Below are 22,370 nucleotides of genomic sequence, written 5' to 3'. Positions count from 1 at the left end.
TAAATAAAAAGTGCGATTAAGACATCGAAAATATTTGCTTTTACAAAAGTTACAGCGATTTGATTGAAAGCTTTCAGGGGCGAACATTAAAGCTGGAATCTTTGTTTTCCCTCAAAAAAAAAAAAGAAAAATGGAGGGTGATATTTTTCCGCGGTTACTTAGCAAAGAGGAAAAAAAATCCTGGAACAGTTTTAAGGCAATAGTCCATGGTTTCCCGTTCAGTGTTTCCTGGGAAACCATAGAAGCTGAAAATTATGACGAGCTGACAGGATTTGGTTTATATCATGGGGTATAGAATGTCTCTAAAGAATAAAGAATAAAGGTTACATTCTCATTTCGATCAATTTAAGGATTATATGGGAGCTTATTCGGAATAACAAGGACAACACTTTGTCAAGACAATGGAACTTAGGCACCTTCCCAAGGCCAGGAAGCTGGAAGCATGATGGAAGATCATATTTGGGGGGCTGATAAGAAAAACTTCAGTTGAACATGACAAAAACAGCAAAACTGTTCCATTTTTAAACATTTAGACTCTAAGATAAACAAATTATAAATGTAGAAACGTTACCATTTAATAAATCATGCCTTATGTAAGTAAGATTTTATAGGTATTTTTATTTTTTGGTTTTTTGCATTTTTTTCACACAAAAACAAATACATAACCATTTTTTGTTCTAATTCTTATTTGTGGCTATAGAAGCAATAAAAATAAGATATATATGTCCCTTGCGCAAAAATGCTGTAGACCGGTGTAATTTATCGAAAATTTTAAAGGATTGGTCGATAAATCTATAATTAGCGATAATCTTTCGATTAGTCTCACAACTAAACTATTAAGATAGATAATTATCGAGAGAATATTTAACGACATAAACTTTTCAATGTTTAGGTATACCAGTTTACTTCCAACAAAAGCGATGTAAGAGCATTGTGGAGAGAAAACTTCAGCATCAAAAGATCCTGTTTTATTTAAATTATCTCTCGCAATACCAATACCAAAAAAACAAAAATGTTAGCGATGTACGCATGGATGATGTAATATATCGATTGAGAATATATATCGATGAGATTTATGAAAAAGTATCGATAGTTTTCTCTTGATAATTCCCGCTACTGGTCTATTAATCGATAAATATCAGAGATAGACAATTTTCGACAAGTGGCAATAATAATCGATTATTATCAGCAGCCAACAATCATTATTATTTTCAAAAGTTATCGATAATTATCAAACGTTATCGATCATTATCGAAAATGATCGTTACGATTTATCGATAATTGTCGATTATTATCGAAAGTTATCGATAATTGTTTAAAGTTATAGATAATTATCGATAGTTATCGATTAACGATTAATCGATAATTATCAAACTGAACACACTTATCGATAAATCGATAACAATTTCATTTATCGCTCAGCTCTAGTAGGTATACGAATTCAGGTAAACTGGGACCGATCTCTTTGTGCACAATGCTGCAAGGTTATAAAAAAAGCTGATTCGCGAAATTTAGTTATCAAATGTGAATGTGGAAATGATGTAGGTGCCAACTGCCAACAATTCCACTAATGGACTATTCTGAGGTTCATTCGTTCATTTAAATTTGCATTACCGAAAACTCAATTTCCACATTAACATTGGGTAAATTTCGCCAACTTTTTTTATACCCTGGCAGCATTGCTGCATTGTGCACACAGCAAATAAAATTAACACATCGGTTCCAGTTCACGTGAATTCGTATTATATATTCTGCCAACGCGGCGGCAAATGTGTTGGTACGTTTTTTTCTCTTCTCGCTGACCGTTGGTTTTCAAAATTCAAATGCTTACAACGGACAATATTTTGCCCTCAAATTTATTTTATCGTTTTTGAATAACAAAATCTCCCGCTTTCCGTAAAAATAAAAAAATGTTGAACCTGCCTATTGTAAAATATATACAGCTATCTCCAAACAGGTGGAACAATCCCTAACATTAAAGTTACTAAAATCTGGTAACTTCCGCCATTTTTGGGCAAAAATCATGCGTTCTCTCTCTAACACACGAGCCCAATGGATTGCGGTACTTTCTATATTTAGTGACTTTAATGAATGGTTTGTAATGCTGCCATCTAATGTCAATGTAACGCTCCACTTTCGATCGCCCACGGACTTTCAAACGATCGAACTGCCCCTAGCGGCGGAAAGTTCGCATATGGTCACAAACTGTTATATGGGATCGGCGCTTCTGATAGTTATAAATTCAATGGTTTCACTCAATAAATGCACGTTAAAGCTGCCTCCCCCCGTTGAGGAGTCGCACGACTCTGGTCAAGGAGGTAGTACAAATGGCTCGAATTTGAGACTGAGGTACGCGTGGACTCCGTCCACCCTCCTATCGCAATCCGGAATCCAGAGTTTGAGTATTATCCGCAAAAATTGTACACAGTCAATTCCACCAAAGTTGCAGGGGTGAGTTTGTTTTGGTTTACACACTGTATACTCCTTTGCAGCATAGAATACTTTCTACTAACGTGTTCTAATGATAATGAGGAAGATTTGTCAGTGTCATTTGTAAGTTTTTTGTTTGAGATTCTGCTAGCTTGGTTTTTAATAAAGCTTACAGCAATACGAGATCGATCTGTATATAATTATTTCCTCAAAATCCCCATGGAACCTTCATTTTCATGCCTACTTTATGTCACGAAAGTTTCCATGACAGAAGCAGACCAGACTGCTTTCCCTGCCGCCTGTCACTTTACCGGCCGCACCTGTGATGTGTCATTTCCTGACTTATGAAAATAACTATTACGAACAAATACTTGTGTGGTTTAAAAGGTCTGAATGATTTATTCTAGTTTGCAACTAAGCATACGTGCAGCGAGTTACGTTTCAAACGGAAACATAGATTGAAGGGTTCTTTTAAAAGTTGGCGTAAAGCATCAGACCAAATGGAGTTTCTACGATTTGCCTAGGATCTCGATGGAGCACACCTCATAAACGTAAATAACGTACTTATTGCGTTCTATTTATTCACTTTTAAACTCTCCATTGGCAAAATGGAGTGATGTATTTGAGAAACCCTCGATATGAAAGTAAATCGCGAATCCAATGTAACAGTAATCGAAATACGCATAGCTCTACTAAGCGTTCTCTTGTAAAAAAGTTTGCAAAGCTTTTCGTTAAAATTGCGCACTCCTATGGTAGGTTATTTGTAAAAGAAATCAAAGTAAGGATTTGAAGGAATTCTTTTAATTAACTTTGATAAACGTAGCCGACACTGAAACGAAAGGTTTTTTTTGCTCAGAGTTGAACTTTACGATTTATTTTATTTTTGAAGTGTATTGGTTATAGAAGATAGGAAATTTTCATTTGCTAAAGCTGTAGGTACGTAATATTGGCCATTTAATCGTAAATGCAAGAATATTTGTTAAAGAAGATAAATCTTACACGAGCTTGATGCTGAACATTTTACGTCTGTCTCTTTGGAACTTTAGAATGAAATGATGCGTCTTTATCACTAGAATGTTTAAAGAGGTGTGAATATAAGATAGCTTAGTTGAACATTCAATTGCATTCAGTCATAAGTGAATCAATCGGGGGTTTCCATTTCGCTTAAGCATGTTATAGGTTTATTTCAGAGGTAGTTAATGTGAAACTTGATTTAGTAAAGTAACTTGAATAGAAATAAAATAGTTTAATAATAATAATAATAATAATGTTTATTGGACCTATTCAATTTACATTGTTTGTCACGTCAAAATGGTTTTCATCCAAGAGAGTAAGTTAAATAGCAAATTCAATTCTTGCTAATATTTTCCTCAGTCTAGAAGACCGTCTGCAATGTCTGTTGCCAATCAACTGCTCGCCAAAAGTGTATGGAATGTCACAGTTTATTTTACTAAGGTTATTTCTTTCATGGTTTCGTTGAAGTGGAGATGCTATTACTAATTAATTAAAGCTCTTAGAAAACATGAAAAACAAAGTCGACCAGTTTAGATAAGGGTGCATGGCGGGCACACACTCGCTCAACTTGAAATTGTCACAAGCTCTACCCCTTTCCAATTCCCATGTAAACCGCTGGACGTACTGGTAATTTATATGTTCGATCCATTGAATGTCCCTGTTACATACATCGACATCCCATACAGTGCATTTAATGTACATTTGACACAAAAAATGAACTGCCAGAAAATGTTCATGCTCAACATTCAGCCATGTACACGATGGATCAGATGAAGATGTCTAATGAACATCTTTTCTCGGACAATCTACACAAAATGAAATTATAAATACTTCGCTGCGGATATATGTACGTAGAATCCTACGTTTATTGCGTTATGTGCGCATATCTTTTTTGTCGCTTGTTTTTCACCGTTCAAGTTACGACAAACAATATCAAATATTGATAGGGCGCTAAGGACCGAAAAGGAAAGAGCTTGGTAGAATGTACGCCGCCTGGCGCACTTTTTATCTAAATTCCAGCACTGGAAATCTTTTACTGTGTACTCAATGCTCGTATCTAGAATACAATAGACATTATAAGTTGCTCTCGTTTCATAAATAAAAGTGTAGTACCCCCTTTTCTACGCCACTGAACCACAACGTTTATAGAAAGAAAACCAACGCCACCATCCTGCGCCGGCGCTCTGTCGTTAAGTGTCATTTCTTCTTTTTTGTGCTTACATTCCACACGTGTTTTCTTTTTATATTATTTTTTTTGCTTTGGAAGTTGCTGTGATGGGCAAACGACGGAGAAAAAGCCCTGTTAGTAGAATAGACGTGAAAAGGAGAAGATTGTTACGGAAATTGGATAAATTAGATCGCGCTTCGGGTTTACACAAAGAGAGCAGTTGCAGCAGCGATACAGCTGACACGAGATCCGAACGCGGAAGTACACCAATGGAGTCTAATAGCGATTATGGACACTTCGAGGACCTTATTCACGAGGATTCTATTGCTTTTTCTGAACAAGGTAAATTGCCTTAAATTGGCATTTTCTAGAGGAATATTCCTCTGTTTTTTAGTCAGTGATATCATTGACCTTGCGACTCTTACGATACTTTTATATAAAGGTACAGTCGCTGTAAGCTGTATTGGCGAAGTGGATGGATGGCTATTTGGCGTTAATTTAGATGAGAGAGTAAAGGCTTCAAAAAATCTGGAGAGAGTTAGTCGTGACGTGACCTTAGACAGATTAAAGCTAAAGCACCAGTTACCAACAAGGAGACAAAAAACTTCACAAGTCGGTCTCATTCTCATTACCATCGAGTTCGGTGGGACCGCCAACATTTAAATCAACGGACTCAACCCTTTCCAAGATCCCAGAGTCAATATCAAGAAGGAAGATTTCAACGGAGTCAACACACGTCTCAGAGAAGACCTCCCATGAAACGACCCTTCAAACACAATTGAACATTGTAAGTGGATCAGCTGGCAGGTTGGCTAATTTTTATAATATTTGGAGTATAGTTACAAATAACAAGATGGTATTGTCTTGGATTAAGGGAATATATATTCCTTTTACTCGTACTCCATCCCAATCTTTTGTAAAGAAAGAACCGAACTGGTCCCAGTCAGAATTTTTAAACATAAAAGATTCAATAGCCAATCTTTTAAATATGAGAGCTATTAGTCAGGTAGCTGACTGTCCTGGTCAGTTTGTTTCAAATATTTTTTTAGTACCAAAACCTGATGGTAGTTTTCGTTTAATATTAAATTTGAAAGAGCTTAATAAATTTGTTGCTTACCATCATTTTAAATTGGAAGATGTTAAAACCGCTAAGACTCTTATTGCTAAGAATTGTTATCTAGCAAAATTAGATTTGAAAGATGCATATTTTCTTTTGTCTATCGACAGGAGACACCGAAAATTTTTAAGATTTTTGTTTAATGGGAACTTATATGAGTTCAATTGTTTACCGTTTGGGTTAAGTTGTGCCCCATTTATTTTTACGAAGATTATGAAGCCGGTCATTTCTTTGCTTAGAAGAAGGGGTTTGTTTTCCATAGTTTATTTAGATGATTTCCTTTTATTAGGACAATCTTATAATGATTGTTTGTACAACATAACCCAGACGATTATTCTCTTGGAATCCTTAGGTTTTATTATAAACAGGAAAAAGAGTTGCCTTGTTCCAAGTCAAGTTTGTGAATTTCTGGGATTCACTTTTAATACAAAAGAGATGTCTATTGCTATTCCTGCTAAAAAAAAAAAAAGAGAGAAACTTTTTCAAAAAATAAAAGATTTCTCTCTACTGAAGGTTTGCAAGATCAGAGATTTTGCTGTGTTTTTAGGAAATTTAGTTTCTGTGAATCCAGCAATGAAATATGGTTGGCTTCACACTAGAAATTTTGAGAGAGTAAAATTTTTAGCATTAAGACTTCATGAAGACAATTATGATGCGAACATGCAAATACCTGTTACTCTAAAAGACGATTTTGAGTGGTGGTTAAGGAATATTTCAATTTCAAAAAATAGTCTAGAGAAATTAAATTTTCAGTTAGAAATATTCACAGATGCTTCAAAGACGGGATGGGGAGCATGTTGTAATGGGGTGAAAACACATGGGCATTGGTCCAGCTCAGAACAGTCTTTACACATAAATATTCTAGAATTGAAAGCTGCTTTTTTTGGTATAAAATGCTTTGCTAATAATATTAATAACACAAATATTATTTGTCGCATAGACAACACTACTGCTATAGCCTGTATTAATAAGATGGGCAGTGTGCAGTTTCCGCAGCTTAATTTTTGGGCTCAGGAGATATGGTTTTGGTGTGAGACTAGAAATATTGTAATCTTTGCAGCTTATATAAGATCCCGTGATAATGTAGAGGCGGATAGAGAATCCCGAAAAACCCTTTCAATAGAAACGGAATGGGAGTTGGCAAATTACGCATATGATAAAGTTTGCAATGCTTTTGGGTTTGCTACTGTAGATTTATTTGCCTCTAGGCTGAACAAAAAATGTAATAATTTTGTATCTTGGTTTAGAGATCCTGAAGCAAGTGAAGTAGATGCCTTTACTATAAGGTCTGATCTAAAATTCTATGCCTTTCCGCCTTTTTCGTTAATATTAAAGGTGTTGAATAAAATTAAGACTGATAAAGCAATAGGTATTGTAGTAGTTCCTGTTTGGACAACTCAACCTTGGTTTCCCTTGTTTACATCCTTGTTAGTCAAGAAACCATTAATATTTGAACCTAACATAAAACTTCTTTCTGTTAATATGGAACCTCACCCCTTATGGAGAAGAATTTCCCTGGTGGCAGGTCTCTTATCCGGGAGGCGTTAAAAAGGAAAGAAGTTCCTTTAGCCGCAGTGGAAATTTGTTTATCTTCTATTTCTCTGAGTACATTAAGACAATATAATAGTGGTCTAAAACGTTGGTGGGATTTTTGTTCAAGACAGAAACTTGATGTTTTTATTAGTTCTCCCAAGGATGTTTTAGTTTTTCTTTCTTTAGAGTTTGATAAAGGGGCCTCTTTTGGCACGTTAAATTCGATTCGTGCAGCGTTAGGCCATGTTTTAAATTTTGATTTAGGCACTAATAACCTTATCAAAAGATTTTTTAAAGGGGTGATTAATGTTAGGCCCAATTTACCAAAGTATAGCCACATCTGGGATCCAGAGATAGTTTTAAAATTTCTTTCAAATTGGGATAATAATTCCGTCACAATAGAATTATTGGGTAAAAAGCTAGCAGTTCTACTAGCTTTAGCTACAGGACACAGAGTGCAGACACTCTCCAACATTATGGTAGAAGATATCGTTTGTTTGGATGAAAAAATTGAAATAAAGATACCCAATAAAATCAAAACTACGGCAAAAAATCGTTATCAACCCACGTTGTTCATACCGTTTTTTAAAGAGAGGCCTACTATTTGTGTCGCTTCTGCTATAATCGTGTATCTTGGTAAGACGAAGCATCTGAGGTCTAACTATGGTCAGAAATTGTTTTTAACCCACAAAAAACCTTTTCATGATGCTTCTAGCCAGACGATAAGCAGGTGGATTAAGGATATACTAAGGTCTAGTGGTATCGATACAAATATCTTTTTTGCACACAGCACTCGTCATGCTTCGACATCAATTGCTGCTAAGAGAGGTGTTAGTATCGATACGATAAGAACAACCGCAAATTGGTCAGAAAAATCACAAACTTTTGCACGATTTTATCAAAGACCTATTAAAGTTTTAGAGAATTTTGCTGGTGCAGTACTAAACCCTAATTCAATATGAATAACTATTGTTGATATCAGGTTTAGTACTATTTTGGTACATATATATTATATACTTATATATATATTTTTTAAGTCTTTTAGTAATAGCACTTGATTTATACTCATTATCTCTTACTAAGCTAATCGTCCAAAATGGAATTTGTATTATTTAGGTATTATTAAATGTTGTTGCATCTTTAAACATCTACACTTTTATTTATGAAACGAGAGCAACTTATAATTATTGGATCAAAGGAACTTACCTATGTGAAGTTCGATCCAAATTATTAGTTGCTCTCGTTGAAATAAATAAGTCCCACCCATCCCTAACCCTTTCAGCAACAACATTACCTTTAAAGGAATGACACTTAACGACAGAGCGCCGGCGCAGGATGGTGGCGTTGGTTTTCTTTCTATAAACGTTGTGGTTCAGTGGCGTAGAAAAGGGGGTACTACACTTTTATTTATTTCAACGAGAGCAACTAATAATTTGGATCGAACTTCACATAGGTAAGTTCCTTTGATCCAATAATTAGTGAGGTTGAATTGTTGAATTCTTAAAACAAAATAATAACAAACTGCAGAAAGCAAATGTATTTGCTGCAAATGAAATAAATACGTTTCCTCAAGACACTGTAACGCTCGTTATTATGGATATGCATCAGGATGGATTTAGTTTTTCTCCGATTTTTCGCATAAATAAGTATCGCAGTTTCAAGTTATAAATTTGTTAGGATAAAAAAGTGTCTTCTCAGATAAATATTGGTCTTGGTCTAAGGGGAAAAAATGATTTGGTTAATTAGAGTCAAGACATGAGCAAATGTTTTTGCATGTGTTTTTTTCAATGGGTTCTTTGTTTAATTGAACTGGTCCCCGCCGGGAAGTCTGGTTATTGTATCGAATTACATCCGTTTTTGCGAGGGTCTAGTGTTACATTTTTACGTTGCAACCAGATAACAAGTACGACTGGAACACATCATAGGCCATTTCATTTTATTGGCCCCATGTAGGTGTCATTTGTCAATTCAGCATTAGCAGTCCATCTTAATTTATAAGTTGGTGTTTATGGAGGATCTTTCGATATTTCGTTGTCTTGCATTTAGTATTTAGTAAAATTTCTCACCGTATATTTTAATTCAAAGGTAAGCGTTTGATGCTGTTTTTTTCGTTAAGTATAAAAATGGGGGTTGTGTTTAATTTTTTCTGCATCTCGTTTTCCCGTAGAGACCGATTAACTTGTGGTTGTGCTTCAGTTACCACTTTAGAATTCGTTACCGTGTCCTTGTGCGGTAATTTTGTTTTAGTTGTTTCCCTGGACGTGACCGCTCACCGATCACTAGCATTCGGCGTTTCTTCAACTGACTGCCTATGGTTATCGATTTTTACCTCGATTTTTACACAACCCCAAGACCGTTGCATCACCGCCGGGCCGACCCTCGACTAAAAGCATAAATCTTCGGGTGGGGCCTGAGGAAATCCGTACTGACCAACGACTATTACCTTGTTGCAAAGTATTATTACCGTTCAGAAATTATACACCATTATAACTTATGTGAACACATTCTAATTTTAGATTTTGCTAATTTCTATTTATCAATTTATATGCAACCGATTGTGCGCGAGCTACCGAAGTATTTAAATTAATATTGTTTTGTGTTTGTACATGTGTTTAAAGAGAATCGCAGTTGACTGAATATGTTAAGGATTATTAATTTTAAGGTAATTAAAGTTTTATTTAAATTTAACTTGTTTCAATCGATCGCTTGTTGCGTTCGTCTGCCCCTGAGTGCCATTCTTTTTTACAGCGTTATTAATTGATTTTGTTGAAGCAAGGCGAAAAGGCTAAGGCTGCTGAATTTCAGGTATTAACAAAATTAAAGTCTTATTGAAATTTTTCGTAGTAGCAGATGCCGAACGTGCCTTGGAAACCTTTATAATCAAAATTTTCATTCAAAAATTGTTAGAAGTTTGGTTTCTGTTGATCTAGCTGGACATGTGTGTATATGGGTGGTTTAGTGACCGTTTGCCAGTTCGCCCATTGCACATAGCAATAGGTAGATATTGGCCGATCATTCCGAGTTTCGCCGTTTTTTATAACCAGGCACAACCCCCTTGCAGGTCGTTTGCGAAGGAAACTTTGTCTTTTATTTCAGCTATTGAACAAGAGGTTTAGTTTTATGGGAACAAGGTCGTTTTAACACACAAATTTTTACAGATTTCATTAACACTGTTAAAGAAGTATGAATTAAATTTCTCGGCAACTTCGACATCATCTAGGAAAACCATCGGTGGTGATGATAGTTTCTGGTTTACGACTGTATGAGAGATATTCCTTTCCGCTACTAACGCTATTATTCTGTTCCAAGCGCGTAAATGAAAATGGGTCACTTGTCAATATAACAAATTCGTACATGCATATTCAATATTAAAACACACATTTAACAGGATTTTAATTGCTACTGTAACTAATAATTTATGTTCTTGTCCCGATTTCGACTTGCAAATCAACTGCATTAGTTTACAGATTGTAACTCTAAATTAAAGTAAATATATGCTTCCAACAATGAATTGATATAGTTTAACATATTTGAATAAATTATTTTAATCTATGGACCACATTGTTTACTAGCAAAGTTTGTAAATTTTGATTTGTAGTTTTTTGGCGACGCACTTCTTTCCACAATACTCACGAAGAAAAAGCGAACCAGAAATTATACTATGAGCAAAAATCATGTGACCAAAATCCGTACACTTTAAAATCAAATTTAACCGTTACACAAGGTTCATGTGGACAAGTGGAGAATATAAATTTGTATCTTTACGTCAGGACTTTTAGTACCTAAATATTCTGATCACTTTTCCATACGTCTTATCAAATAACTAGATCTTATATGTGAACCCTTTCCCCTGTTTTCAGAGCTTTCAATAGAGGATTACCAGAAAAAATTCTCATGATTTTCGTTACACAGTTGGAATATACAATGCGATCAAAAATGAGTTGCTGTCGAGTCACCTTTGGAATTTTTGTTTACATAGGATATCGTGTTTAACTTGAACTTCCATAGGCGCCTCGACAGCAACTCATTTTTGATCGCCCGTTACTATATCTATTCATCACAAAAATTAAACTGGTAAAGCAAAACACCAAACAGAGCAGTCTGCAGCAGGATTGGAACTCGCAACCTCCTGAATAGCAATTGGGGAGCGCAGTCACTGCGCCACCCGGTACCACTTCCAAATGAAACCTAATAAAAAATAAATAGATAAAGTAAGATGTGCTTGAAGAAAGTGTAACTTGGGATTACTTTAATATTTAGGAGGTTAGTGATTGTTTGACACCCTCAAAAGCAGCTTAAAGCCGCATTTTCTGTTTTAGTTATTCGACTCTCCAAACATAACTGCTTAACGAAAATATGGCGTGCGTTTATAAAATTACGATAATCAGACGATGACGAAGGCGTGCACCTGGAAAGCGTTGTATTACAACACTTACTTCTGGCGCCGTCGTTAATTAGAGGGCAATAAAATAATTGTGCTCGTTCACGAAATCACTCACCATCTAATGACATTCAGCTCGTGCACAAATTTACATAAATTCCAACTTAACGAGGCATCCGCATTTCTGGTGCTATTGATTTGTGATTAGCGTAACAACCAGATAGCCTTACTCGCATAAATCAAATTAAAAATGAAGGTTTCATCGGTTAGTTCACTTTTTCAAACCTGAAAGTTGGTTGGATGAGCGATGACATGTTTTTCAATCAAACAGTTTTTTTTTTATTTAATTGAATCGGAGATAGATTGCTTTCGTATGTTTAGCGGCAAGAAACGTTTGCTTTATTTTTCCAATTTTAGATAGGTACTTAAATAAATAGGAATTTATTGATGAAAACGGTAGACTGCGCGAACTTCGAGGCGGAGATCGAGAGTCGAGAGTAATTAAAAGATGAGCTCGTATAATTAAACAATTAAGATCATTTTAAAACGCATTACCCTTACCAGGCAGATTACAATCTTCTACTTTAAAGTGAATTTACGTTTGGAAGCTTCTGTAAATTAAAAAAATACATTTTGTTATAGTAGATAAATTTTTCATAGGGAGCTTTATTGGTAACATATGCCATAGTCAAATCCTATCATGTTTACATTTTAGCTAAAAGCTTTTGGAATATACATCTTAGATAAATGTGATGACCTTCTTATCTAAAATTATTGACCTAAAATATGATTAATGTTGTTGTGAGTAACTCTTTTTAAAATGGCACTTTAAAAACTAGGCAGGATATTTTTCATTAGTAATATTGAAGGACACTGAATTTCTTATGGCAATTATGATTCTACAATGTAAGCTCATTAGTCATTATTTACTCGTGCTGTCAGATTAAGCGATACCTCAGTCACAGCGAAACAAATCGCTACTGCTTCTTAAAGCGTTGGCACTTTTTCTTTTTTGGTGTAGTTTATTCTTAAGTTTTCTTTGAATATCATGTGTTTACGGTAACGAGAAATCCAAAATAACTGCAGGTAGTATAAATTTGGTTTGTAAAACTTTTAGTGTTTTTTAACGGCGACCAATTTTTGGACTTTGAACTGCGAGCAACCTTTGAACTTTACACGAACTTAATTTCGAAGATCACATCGTTGACACTCTATTTAGTCCTCGTCAGGAGGAGAGCGAAGTAACTTTGATACTTTCAAATTCAAAGTTGCTTTGAAGTGGGAATGAGGCCGATGCCCTTGAAAATCAAATATGATATCAGGTGTGACTGACCTCGGATTATCTTGAAAACGAATGTCCTTTCGTTTCACTGCGACGAACTTCCCCCTTAGCTCGTGCACGAACGGTATTCTGAATAAAGGAAAGCACAATTATTTCAAGTTCATTTAATTGTCGAACAATAATATAATTGTACAGTTCAATTATTACACCGGGGACGGTCGGTCGGTCACTCGGGCGCCACCAAGACTTAATCTGCACCCCCTAAGTCTTGGGAAAAGGGGCGGTGCGGTCTTCGCGGACGGGGTGGAAAGCCTCCGGGTATCCTCAAGTGGAGAACGGAAAAACCAGGGATCGGTCAGAGTTCACCACAAAATGGCGGCGGTCACTTCCGGATAATCTAAAACAAATTATGGCCAACGGCCCGGACGGTAAATTTCCTAAAGGGAATAAAACAATAAATCGATTAGCGGTGTCTAGAGGAAATAAAAGCGGAAAAGCAAGGAGAACAGAATATACTTCCCCCCCTTTAATCAACGTAATTGAAAATTAAGCGCTTACCTTGGTTAAGTAACGGTGATTTAAGCGGTGGTAACACTATCGATAGAAAATACGGTAAGCTTAAGGCGGTAATGAAACTTAGCGGAACGGGGTAAAAGTTACGGTAGTGCAAAAAAGGTAAACTCAAAACGGTAGTTAAACGGAAAGGATAACGGATTGACTTACGGTCGCTCAAACGGTAAAACAAAAGGGTTTCGGTGGATTCGGAATGATACGGTTTCGCAAATTAAAGAAATCAAAAGGCGTACTTACAACTCGAAAGTATGAAGCAGAAAAGATCCCTCCCAAAATGAGCATTTTCCTTTTAAAGGAAACCAATTTTGGTGGAAGTGGAACAGGGAATTTCCAAAGCCTCGCTGCATTCGCACCGAGCGGTGTAGAAAATAATTCGGTTTTTAATTAATTGCGGCTCCTGTGATTATCTTAAAAATCTGGGACAACTTGCAAACAATTAGAAAAATTACAGCGCCTCTGTGGACACCTCTCTCGACGGTTTCTGACCAGGTTTACTCCTGCCCATTAACATGGCATTAATTAACAGCGCTTACCTAATTAAGCGTAATCAAACCTAAGTACTCATCAATCCAATCTGCAACTAGCTCCCTTGGACTTTTTCTTCTCTAACGGCGCTATCGCTTTAACACTCTTATCGCAACATGCAGGCATACGGACGGGACTGCAAAACTTGTAAACAACTCGATTTGAACTGGTTCTATCCTTGATTTTACTTATTATGGGAATCTAAAACATCTTATAAATAATTAACGGCGCTGAAACCAAAGAATATTAATTGTCCCTCATCTTCGCCAGGACAACATCCTTCGGTGGTTACAAAAATATCGCGGTCTTCTTGCGTAACGAAGCCCAAACCAAACCTTACTATACCGGGTGGTCCTTGTAAACGGCAAACTAAATGGGGAAATTCCGGGTGCTTCGTTACATCACCTTGACCTACTTTACTCTAAGGTCACAAAGTAGATGATCTTTGAACTTCACCTTGTGGAGATTGACCTTGAACTAAGCCCGGTTCGCCCCTGCTATAGTACTGGTAGATTATTCCACAATCATCATTAAAAAACTTTTATTCTTCTGTATCTCTTCTAACTAAGAAAATATAACGTCGTTCTGAAATTTCCATTTTTTATATTTGCCCCCATATTTCCCCATAGCGAGCGAACGTTTTCAAATTATGATTTTACCATTTTAAGTTTGACCCAAAAAGAGCAGGACACCTATATTACTTTTTTTATTACGAATATGTGTCCAAAATGGGACACCCTGTACATAACAGATGTATATTATGTGGCACAGTCGTGCCTATAAGTTTTATGAAAAAAACATGTTCTTCTAATCTTAATATATATAACAAAGTCATATTAGTTACACCATTTATAACTCAAGAACTGTCGAATCTTAAGACGAGCAGGAACCTTTTGTGTTTAACTTTGGGGAATGCTTGGCCATACGCCTGCTAAGGTTTCTGATTTAGCAAAATTTAGAGAGGGAGGGGAGGGGGCAAATTGTTATTGTTATTGAATAATGTGAAAGTGATTAGTGATTACCAATAATACAGAGGTAGCGTACTGTTTTAAACAAAATGTAGTTGGCTCAATTTGACTTTTTTAAAATATTTAATTTACAAATACCTTAGAAATAACCACTTGGCTGGGCCGAATAAAAAGGAGACTCACAATTTACTGGGTTTATAATCACACGTGACAAAATTGTTTAAAAAACAAAATTACAAACACTTTAAATCGTGATGTGTGGACATCCTACCGTTGAAATTAGACACTAATCTTCTCAATTGTTGGTACTAATCATAATCTTCTGTGCACTTATTTCACCGAAATGGGGTAGGGCGACTTTCAATTGTATTGCGAGAACTTGATTAGCGCAGAACTTGATAGCACTATAACACTTTTCATAAACTTCGGTAAACTAAATTCCAAAAACCCTCCTTTTATAAACAAGCGTTGTCGCGAATCACTTACACTTTTACCCGCACAATTTTCCTAAACCCATTATTTTTGCGTACTATTAAAACACACCTCTTATCATGTTAGTTTTGTACAAAATAATGCTTAACATATAGTGTCTAGAGGTTAAAAAAATCTATCTGCACCTTTATCAAAAAAACCACACCCTAACTACAAACAGTTTGCGTATGTTGGTATTAGAGGAGCAAATAAGAAACTTTTGATTTATCTCTGTTACCAATTGAGTACCCACTCGTATATGCATAAGCTCGGTGCCAGGAAGCTACAATGTAGATCGTATAAAATGTAAAAGGCATTAAAGAAATCGCGAGCAGTAAAATATAGGGTTTAGCGGCAAGCATAAAACGAAAAGCTACATGCCCCATAAATGGTAGGTAACCTAAAAAGTTATGGAAAGTTCCTTAAACTGTATCAAATGGAATCTATGAAACATCTTGAGTGTTTCCCTGTTACATTGCTTTGACAATTTCTCAGAAATCAGCGTACGTATGCTTATTGTTTCATAAGCAACCTAAACCTCTTATATGAGAATGGCAGCTCAAAACAAACCGAATATTATATAAGCGATCAACACAAATGAGTGATAGATTTTTAAGCGGAATAACGGAAATGGAATATTTGATTCTAATGTCGTATTGGTAAGTAGCTTTACTACGGCTTATTACCCACGTTCGGGCAATTTTCAATGTTTACAAAGCTTTCAAATTCAAGCAGTCATGTCAACTTCTAGATGAGTATATATTACAAGTAGACCTTGGAGTTGAAAAGGAGACACTATCCTCTACAAGGCTTTTCTCTATCCAACTGCAATTTAAACATGACATTCCCATCACAAAATGTTACAGAAATTCCCTCTTAGCTTTTAGAAATCTACATTTATAGATAGAGATTGCTGATGTATCCAATTATTGGTCCGTTTCCGTTATTTTTACGATACACAAAGAGTCAGTACATGATTCCTACGTTTTTAACGGACCACCTCTCTATCATTCATTGTTATTGAAACTTAAGTTAGTGGTAGTTTGAAGGTAAACGTTGGTTGCGTGTGTGCATGAACGTGAGATCATCTGAGGACTGAAACATCTGGAATGCTCTGATGTGTATCATTTGATAAAAAGAACATGAAAGATATTGCTATGCGCCCCACGTTAGGCGTCAAGTCACCCCACGCACCTGTCCCGCTAGCTCAATTAAACTCGAGTACTGACAAAACATTTAACGTGAAAAATTCTGATTACAAAATTTCCTGAAGCGTGCCCGCCAGCTGATCTGACGAAAAACTGCTACAAGATTTTAATTGAGAAACGCAGCGGCCTTAACTGCCTTGACAATTTCAAAGAATTAAATTACAAATTTCCAATTTACACCTAATGTAATTCTGGATATGAAATAGAAAAATTATCATAAGAACTCTTACCTAGGTTGTAATTTGGGCTCGATTAAACACAAAACTAACCATTTACAGATGAAACACATTTATTCGGCATAAATCAATCAAATAATCTGGAAGAAAACGAGGCGCTCAGGGCCAGAAAAACAAATACCACGCAACAAGTTTGAATTTACATCTTTCTTTATCAAAAATCTGCGTCGCCTTTCAATAATTTGCATCTGTGTTTACTTTACGCGCAAAACATCTGCTTAACTCGGCGATAGCACATGCATATCTTGAAACTAATTAACTTTTGCAGCGACAAGGAAACGGAAGACAACATTTTATTAATACTACGCAAATTATTCCCGATGGGAAACACGTAATAAAATTGAACAAATAAATAAAATACAAGACGACTGTCGAAACAAAATTAAGAACTAATAATTCCGAATCAAAACCTCGAATTCTAATGACATCGAAATTGCACTCAATCCTCACTTAACGTCAAAATGAAAATAATTAAATTTCTAATACAGAGTGAGCCATCATTACTGCATGTGCTAAGCCCAACAAAAGAAATAAATATTTTGTGAATCCCCAATCTATCGACGACTTTTTTAGGCGCTTAACGCATTCAGTCGGATGTAAATGTACTTACTACTCCTTCTGAGATAATATTGTCCTCAATCACCCTTCATAATCAGTATCGTCACATATGATTACATACTAGCATGAGACGAAAACTATATTACTGGCGCCGAAATATTGAAGTACGAGGCCCCTCCGAGTCAAGTAATGTAATTTTACTCATGAGTTTTGTATTACATTTTTTCCAAACGCGTCTTTTTTAGTACAAAGTACCAATTTTCATATAGAATTGTAGGTTTTGACAGGAGTGTGGTAAAGTGACAGGAGGCACAAGCAGTCAGGTAAAGTGTTCATGCCACTGTCATGGAAACGAACATTTCCTGACATATAATAGCCATGAAAATGAAAAATGGTGAATTTACTATTTAGCTAAGCGAAGAAGTGAAAATGTCAAAGCCCATAATCTTTCGATAACGACGGTAAGCTACAATTTCTGGTCCTGAAATCTGGCACTACCCTAAAAAATATTCGTGCAAGTGAACACCTGTACCGCGAGTAATTTACATGTCTCTATTCCCACTAACCGGAGCAAACAAATGTCAATTTCCAATTGCATTCACGCGAGTGGCTGAAGCGTTTTTTTTTTCATGCGTGGTCTTTGACATATATATAATACAAATTTTTCTAGTACGATTAGAATAATATTAACGGGCTTAAAATAATGTTGACATGCAGTAAATATTTGTTTATACAAGTTAAGAGCGCAATTTCTACTTGATTTTAGACACGTGCCGTATAATTATGAATTAAAAACTTGGTTCTAATTGCTTACTCGAAATGCCAAGTTTAATGGAAGAGAAGATCTGTGTTTTACTTTGTATCCTTTCACAAGCCTAATTTAATTTGATCGCAGAGAGGTTGTTTGATCATTTATTAACGTATTTAAATTTTATAAATCGCTTATGAGTGGCATTTTGAAAAATGAAAAACTAAATTAGTGCATATTTGATGCTCCGCCCTTCAAACGTTCATGTAAATTCATTAAATTTAAATGGGAGCAAGTGGAACAGTGCAACTTTTTAGCACCATTTCCAAAGAGAACCCACATTAAGACGTAGTGTTGTCTCTAACTTGTGTTTTACTTGTTTTAATTGTATAACATGGTCTCAGGAGATTGTTACCAACTAATTTTTTGGTTATTTAATAAGACAATTTATAGAAATTCCTGTTATCATTTATGTTTATGCAGTTATACACATAGAGTGTAAAAATCTAGAGGAAAATGCAAAAAATTGCAGGTTTGGCCGGAAAGCACTCCAATTTTTTTTAATAAAACAGCTTGTTTGAATACACACTTCCTAGTACTTTTATTTTATTTATTTATTTTATTTTATTTTGCCTTTATTCTTGAACGTGGTGTTTTATCGTGTATAAAAATTATCAAAGTCCTCGTGTGAGATCGAAGGAACTTCAGCGCATTTTTGTGTGGCAGATCAGTGTTTTATTAGCCAATATTGACTCCACCATCAATAAGATCTTGCCGAAAGCTACCACGTTCACTTTGTCGGTACCATTTTCTCACTTACCGTGCACTCGCAATTCGCGTTTGAAGTTTTGACTCCACCATCAGTAAGATCTCGTCGGGGGTTACCACATTCCCTTTGTCGATACACAGTTCCGACGTCCCGTTCATTCGTAATTCACATTTTGGTAGATTTCGCTAAAATCCCGGCATAAAATCGTATTCAACTTTTGGGTACTTCACATAGCTCGACCTTCTATTAGTGACACGAGAAAGAGAGACCGCGATTCGCGCTGTAAGAAACTTTTGGGCGCCCAAAGTCGACTACCCCTCGAAGCGCGCCGCGCAAAAGGTGGTTTATTTCGCCCCTAGGAAAAAAAACAAAATTCCGCCACGCAGGAGTTGTGCGCGTTGACAAGATCTTCCCGACGACACCAATTTGAAAACAATCGGAGAAAAACTGTAGAAGAAGATAGATAAAAACTGAAAAATCTCCAGGTTAGTATAATACGCTCGGGGATGGCGTCCAGATGTCGTCGACTCCAAATCTTGTAGCCCCATCCCTAACGTTCTTAATTACACGGCCCCGATAGTTACATGTACACTCCTTGTCTTTTTACAAGGGTTTTTCTACGGGCGCGCATTTACTGCCAGCCAGCCAGCCATCCAGCCAGCCAAAGTGAGATTAAAAGCTACTTTTTACAAAAAAAAATTTTTTCAAAAATGCGCTAAAAATACAGGGTGCCTTAAATCGAGAAGGATAGCATTTGTTATTTTTATACTTACAGATTCGGTTAATTGGCAAAGTTGTGTAGTTTTTTATGCTGATGGATATACCGATGCAATATTTTGAAAAAAATAATTCGTTTCCTAGGTAATTGGAAAAAAGGGAAAATCACCATATTTAAAAAATTCAAATATTTTAGTAACAAAGAGAGTTATGGAAAAAAGTTTCAAATAAAAGTTGCAAGGCTAGATAAGAGATGCGGGTGTATTATGAGTTCTGGCGGCGTGGATGGAATTTAGAGCGTCGCCGTCGTCGGGAATAACGATGCTGATTTTATTAATGGAGGTAATTTTTGCTTAAATAGGAAGAATAACAGCAAACAAGGCTGTCTCGGGTTATTTTCCGGTGAAATATCAATAATAAAAAAATCTCAATTTATTAGTCATCAGCGATGAGTGAACTGCGTGCTTTTTATGTTTGTCCCGAGGCCAACCTTTCTACGGCGTCTAATATTTTTTCGTTCGTTCCTTCAAACTCGTAACCCTCTTAGATAAGTGCCAAACAGCAAAAAATCAAGTCGTAAAGCTCGCACTCAAAGCAAAAACTAGACATCAATTTGATTAGTACGATGGGGCACTTCTGAATAAAAATAATCTTATTTACTAACGTGTTTCCTTTATTTGCGAAAGAGATGATTCGAAGATTTAATCGTTGTATTTATGTCACGGAAACTCTTTGGATGTTTTATGTAATCGATAGAATATTAGTTAGAGTGCGTGTTAGCGTTGAGTGAAAAATTAATTAATAACTTCGTTATTCAATGGTTAGTGTTGAGTGAAAGTTATTCAATGGTGTAATGGTTCATTTACATAGGATTAGTGCAGATTGCTATTGGCATTGGAGTTCAGACTGCATTTTTTACTACCATTTACATAAGCTAGTGGTGCGTTTGTAGTGTAGCTCGCTGACGTCGCGTAGCATTAAATTTTAACCTCAAAATATCTACTAGGAACTTGTTATTATTGGGGGAATAAAATAGTTATGGATAACATGCAAATGATTATATTGTTGCTGCAATGAGTTACCTATATGCATAAGAAAAAGCGCGAACGTAGTAAAAAAAATCCGATACAACTGAATACCGAACGATACGCGAGATCTTCACACATACATCATTTTTACAATATACCTTAAGGGGTTGATTCTGTCCCACCAGATCAGCATAGCTTGTAAAACAAATTTTTTGAATCGGCATTAGTTTTACTTTTATTCCAGGTGCCTACATACATAATTTCATTTAAATATCTTAACAAATAAAAAAACCGACTGCGCATGCGCAAAACAAATTTTTCAATTCGGCGTTTGTTTTTGATTTTATAAGTCCTTGAACCCCGACACTAACTTTAGTACGAATAATTCGGCTTTATCAAATTCCTCCGAAGTAAGCTGGCCCCTTCGTTTATTGTTCTCATGTTGTACAAAAAAAGGAAGAATCCAAGCCATCATACGAACGGATTTTGCTCTTCCACTTTACCCCAATATACACTTCATTTTTTTTAAATGGCGAAATGAGTGATGCTTCTCTCAATAAAGCGGTATACCTGCGTTTGTTAAAGAAATGTGAAAATGAAACTGTAACAATGTAGAAAAAACACAATAAAAAAAGTGGTTAACATTGGATTTGACTTCTATAAAGTAAAAAAGTCGCGTTTGTGTTTTAAAAGGCTTCAAGGAAAGATTTTTGATAAAAGCTGGCAACGAGTTATATTGTTTTGCAATTTGATAAGAAAAACACCCTTCGAAAAGATGATACCTATGAGCTGGAATAGTCCTTTGTTACGCAAATTGAGATGGTGTACATCTGTACGGAAAGTAACTTTATTATAAAGATACTGTGGTTTATGAGTTAAAACGATTTGATGACACATATACAAAAACGGCGATTTTCCATATTCAACCACTTTATTTCGGACGTTTTATGGAAGACATGACCAAATTTTCTCAAGCCGAAAATGAACCGTAGATAAGAATTTTGCACTCGTTGTAGTCTTTTCCTGCTGGTTCCATCCAAGCAAGGTCCATATACACAATCTGCATAATTAAAATGAAATAGAACTAGCACATTCATTAGTTTTACCATAGATTGGTCTATGGTTTTACTTTGGTATCAAAGTTAAAGTTGTATCTGTGGATATACACAGATTTTAGACTGCTGAAAGTGCGCTGAATGCAATGGTTTATATGACTTTTAAAACGAAGATCTCTATCCATGATTAGTCCTAAGATCTTGTGTTTTAATTTTCCAAACATAATGTTTTTTGCTTTGATGTTATTTTGACGATCCTGTGACGTGTTATATTTGTCTTTATAGGGAATAAAGTTATTATTATTATTATTATGGTCGGTGTTTCTTGTGAGAACTCAGGTCTAGCCTGGTTAACTAATCGCACGGATTAAAATCAAGTAACGATTAGTGTTTTATATATATATATATATAGTGTATTATTATTATTATTGGAATGACGTGATTGCCAACATTTAAATAAATCTGCTGTTTCGGTGGTAAGCCTTTCCGAACACCAGTGCTACAGATTTAGACGGATTAATAATTAGGGAGTATTTTTTGGATGTCTCAAACAAGCTACTCTGGTAAGTTTATCTTTAGCTTTATCGAG

The 22,370-nt window shown here is 35.7% G+C and overlaps 2 protein-coding genes across 2 annotated transcripts in view; one reads left to right on the top strand and one right to left on the bottom strand.

Annotated features, from left to right (window-relative positions):
* LOC116177399 (lutropin-choriogonadotropic hormone receptor-like) overlaps positions 1 to 22,370 on the bottom strand; it is a 229,684-nt gene that overhangs the window by 177,932 nt on the left and 29,382 nt on the right. The gene's annotated exons all lie outside the window — the stretch shown is intronic.
* On the top strand, positions 4,664 to 6,098 carry LOC116177427. The gene is made up of 2 exons (XM_031496405.1): positions 4,664 to 4,954; positions 5,055 to 6,098. The coding sequence occupies exons 1-2, from the start codon at positions 4,720 to 4,722 to the stop codon at positions 5,273 to 5,275; spliced, it is 456 nt and encodes a 151-aa protein (XP_031352265.1). The 5' UTR covers positions 4,664 to 4,719; the 3' UTR covers positions 5,276 to 6,098.

This window comes from Photinus pyralis, unplaced genomic scaffold, assembly GCF_008802855.1.
Source record: "Photinus pyralis isolate 1611_PpyrPB1 unplaced genomic scaffold, Ppyr1.3 Ppyr1.4_LG1, whole genome shotgun sequence".
In the NCBI taxonomy this organism is placed as follows: Eukaryota; Metazoa; Arthropoda; class Insecta; order Coleoptera; family Lampyridae; genus Photinus; species Photinus pyralis.
Note: the sequence above shows the minus strand (reverse complement) of the source record. Positions and strands in the feature narration are given on the sequence as shown.

What these genes read in the sequence shown, in the direction of transcription:
- LOC116177427 (XM_031496405.1), top strand. Translation starts at nt 4,720, where the DNA reads ATGGGCAAACGACGGAGAAAAAGCCCTGTTAGTAGAATAGACGTGAAA. An exon ending in TATTGCTTTTTCTGAACAAG is followed by an intron (nt 4,955 to 5,054) that starts GTAAATTGCCTT and finishes TTTTATATAAAG; the next exon opens with GTACAGTCGCTGTAAGCTGT.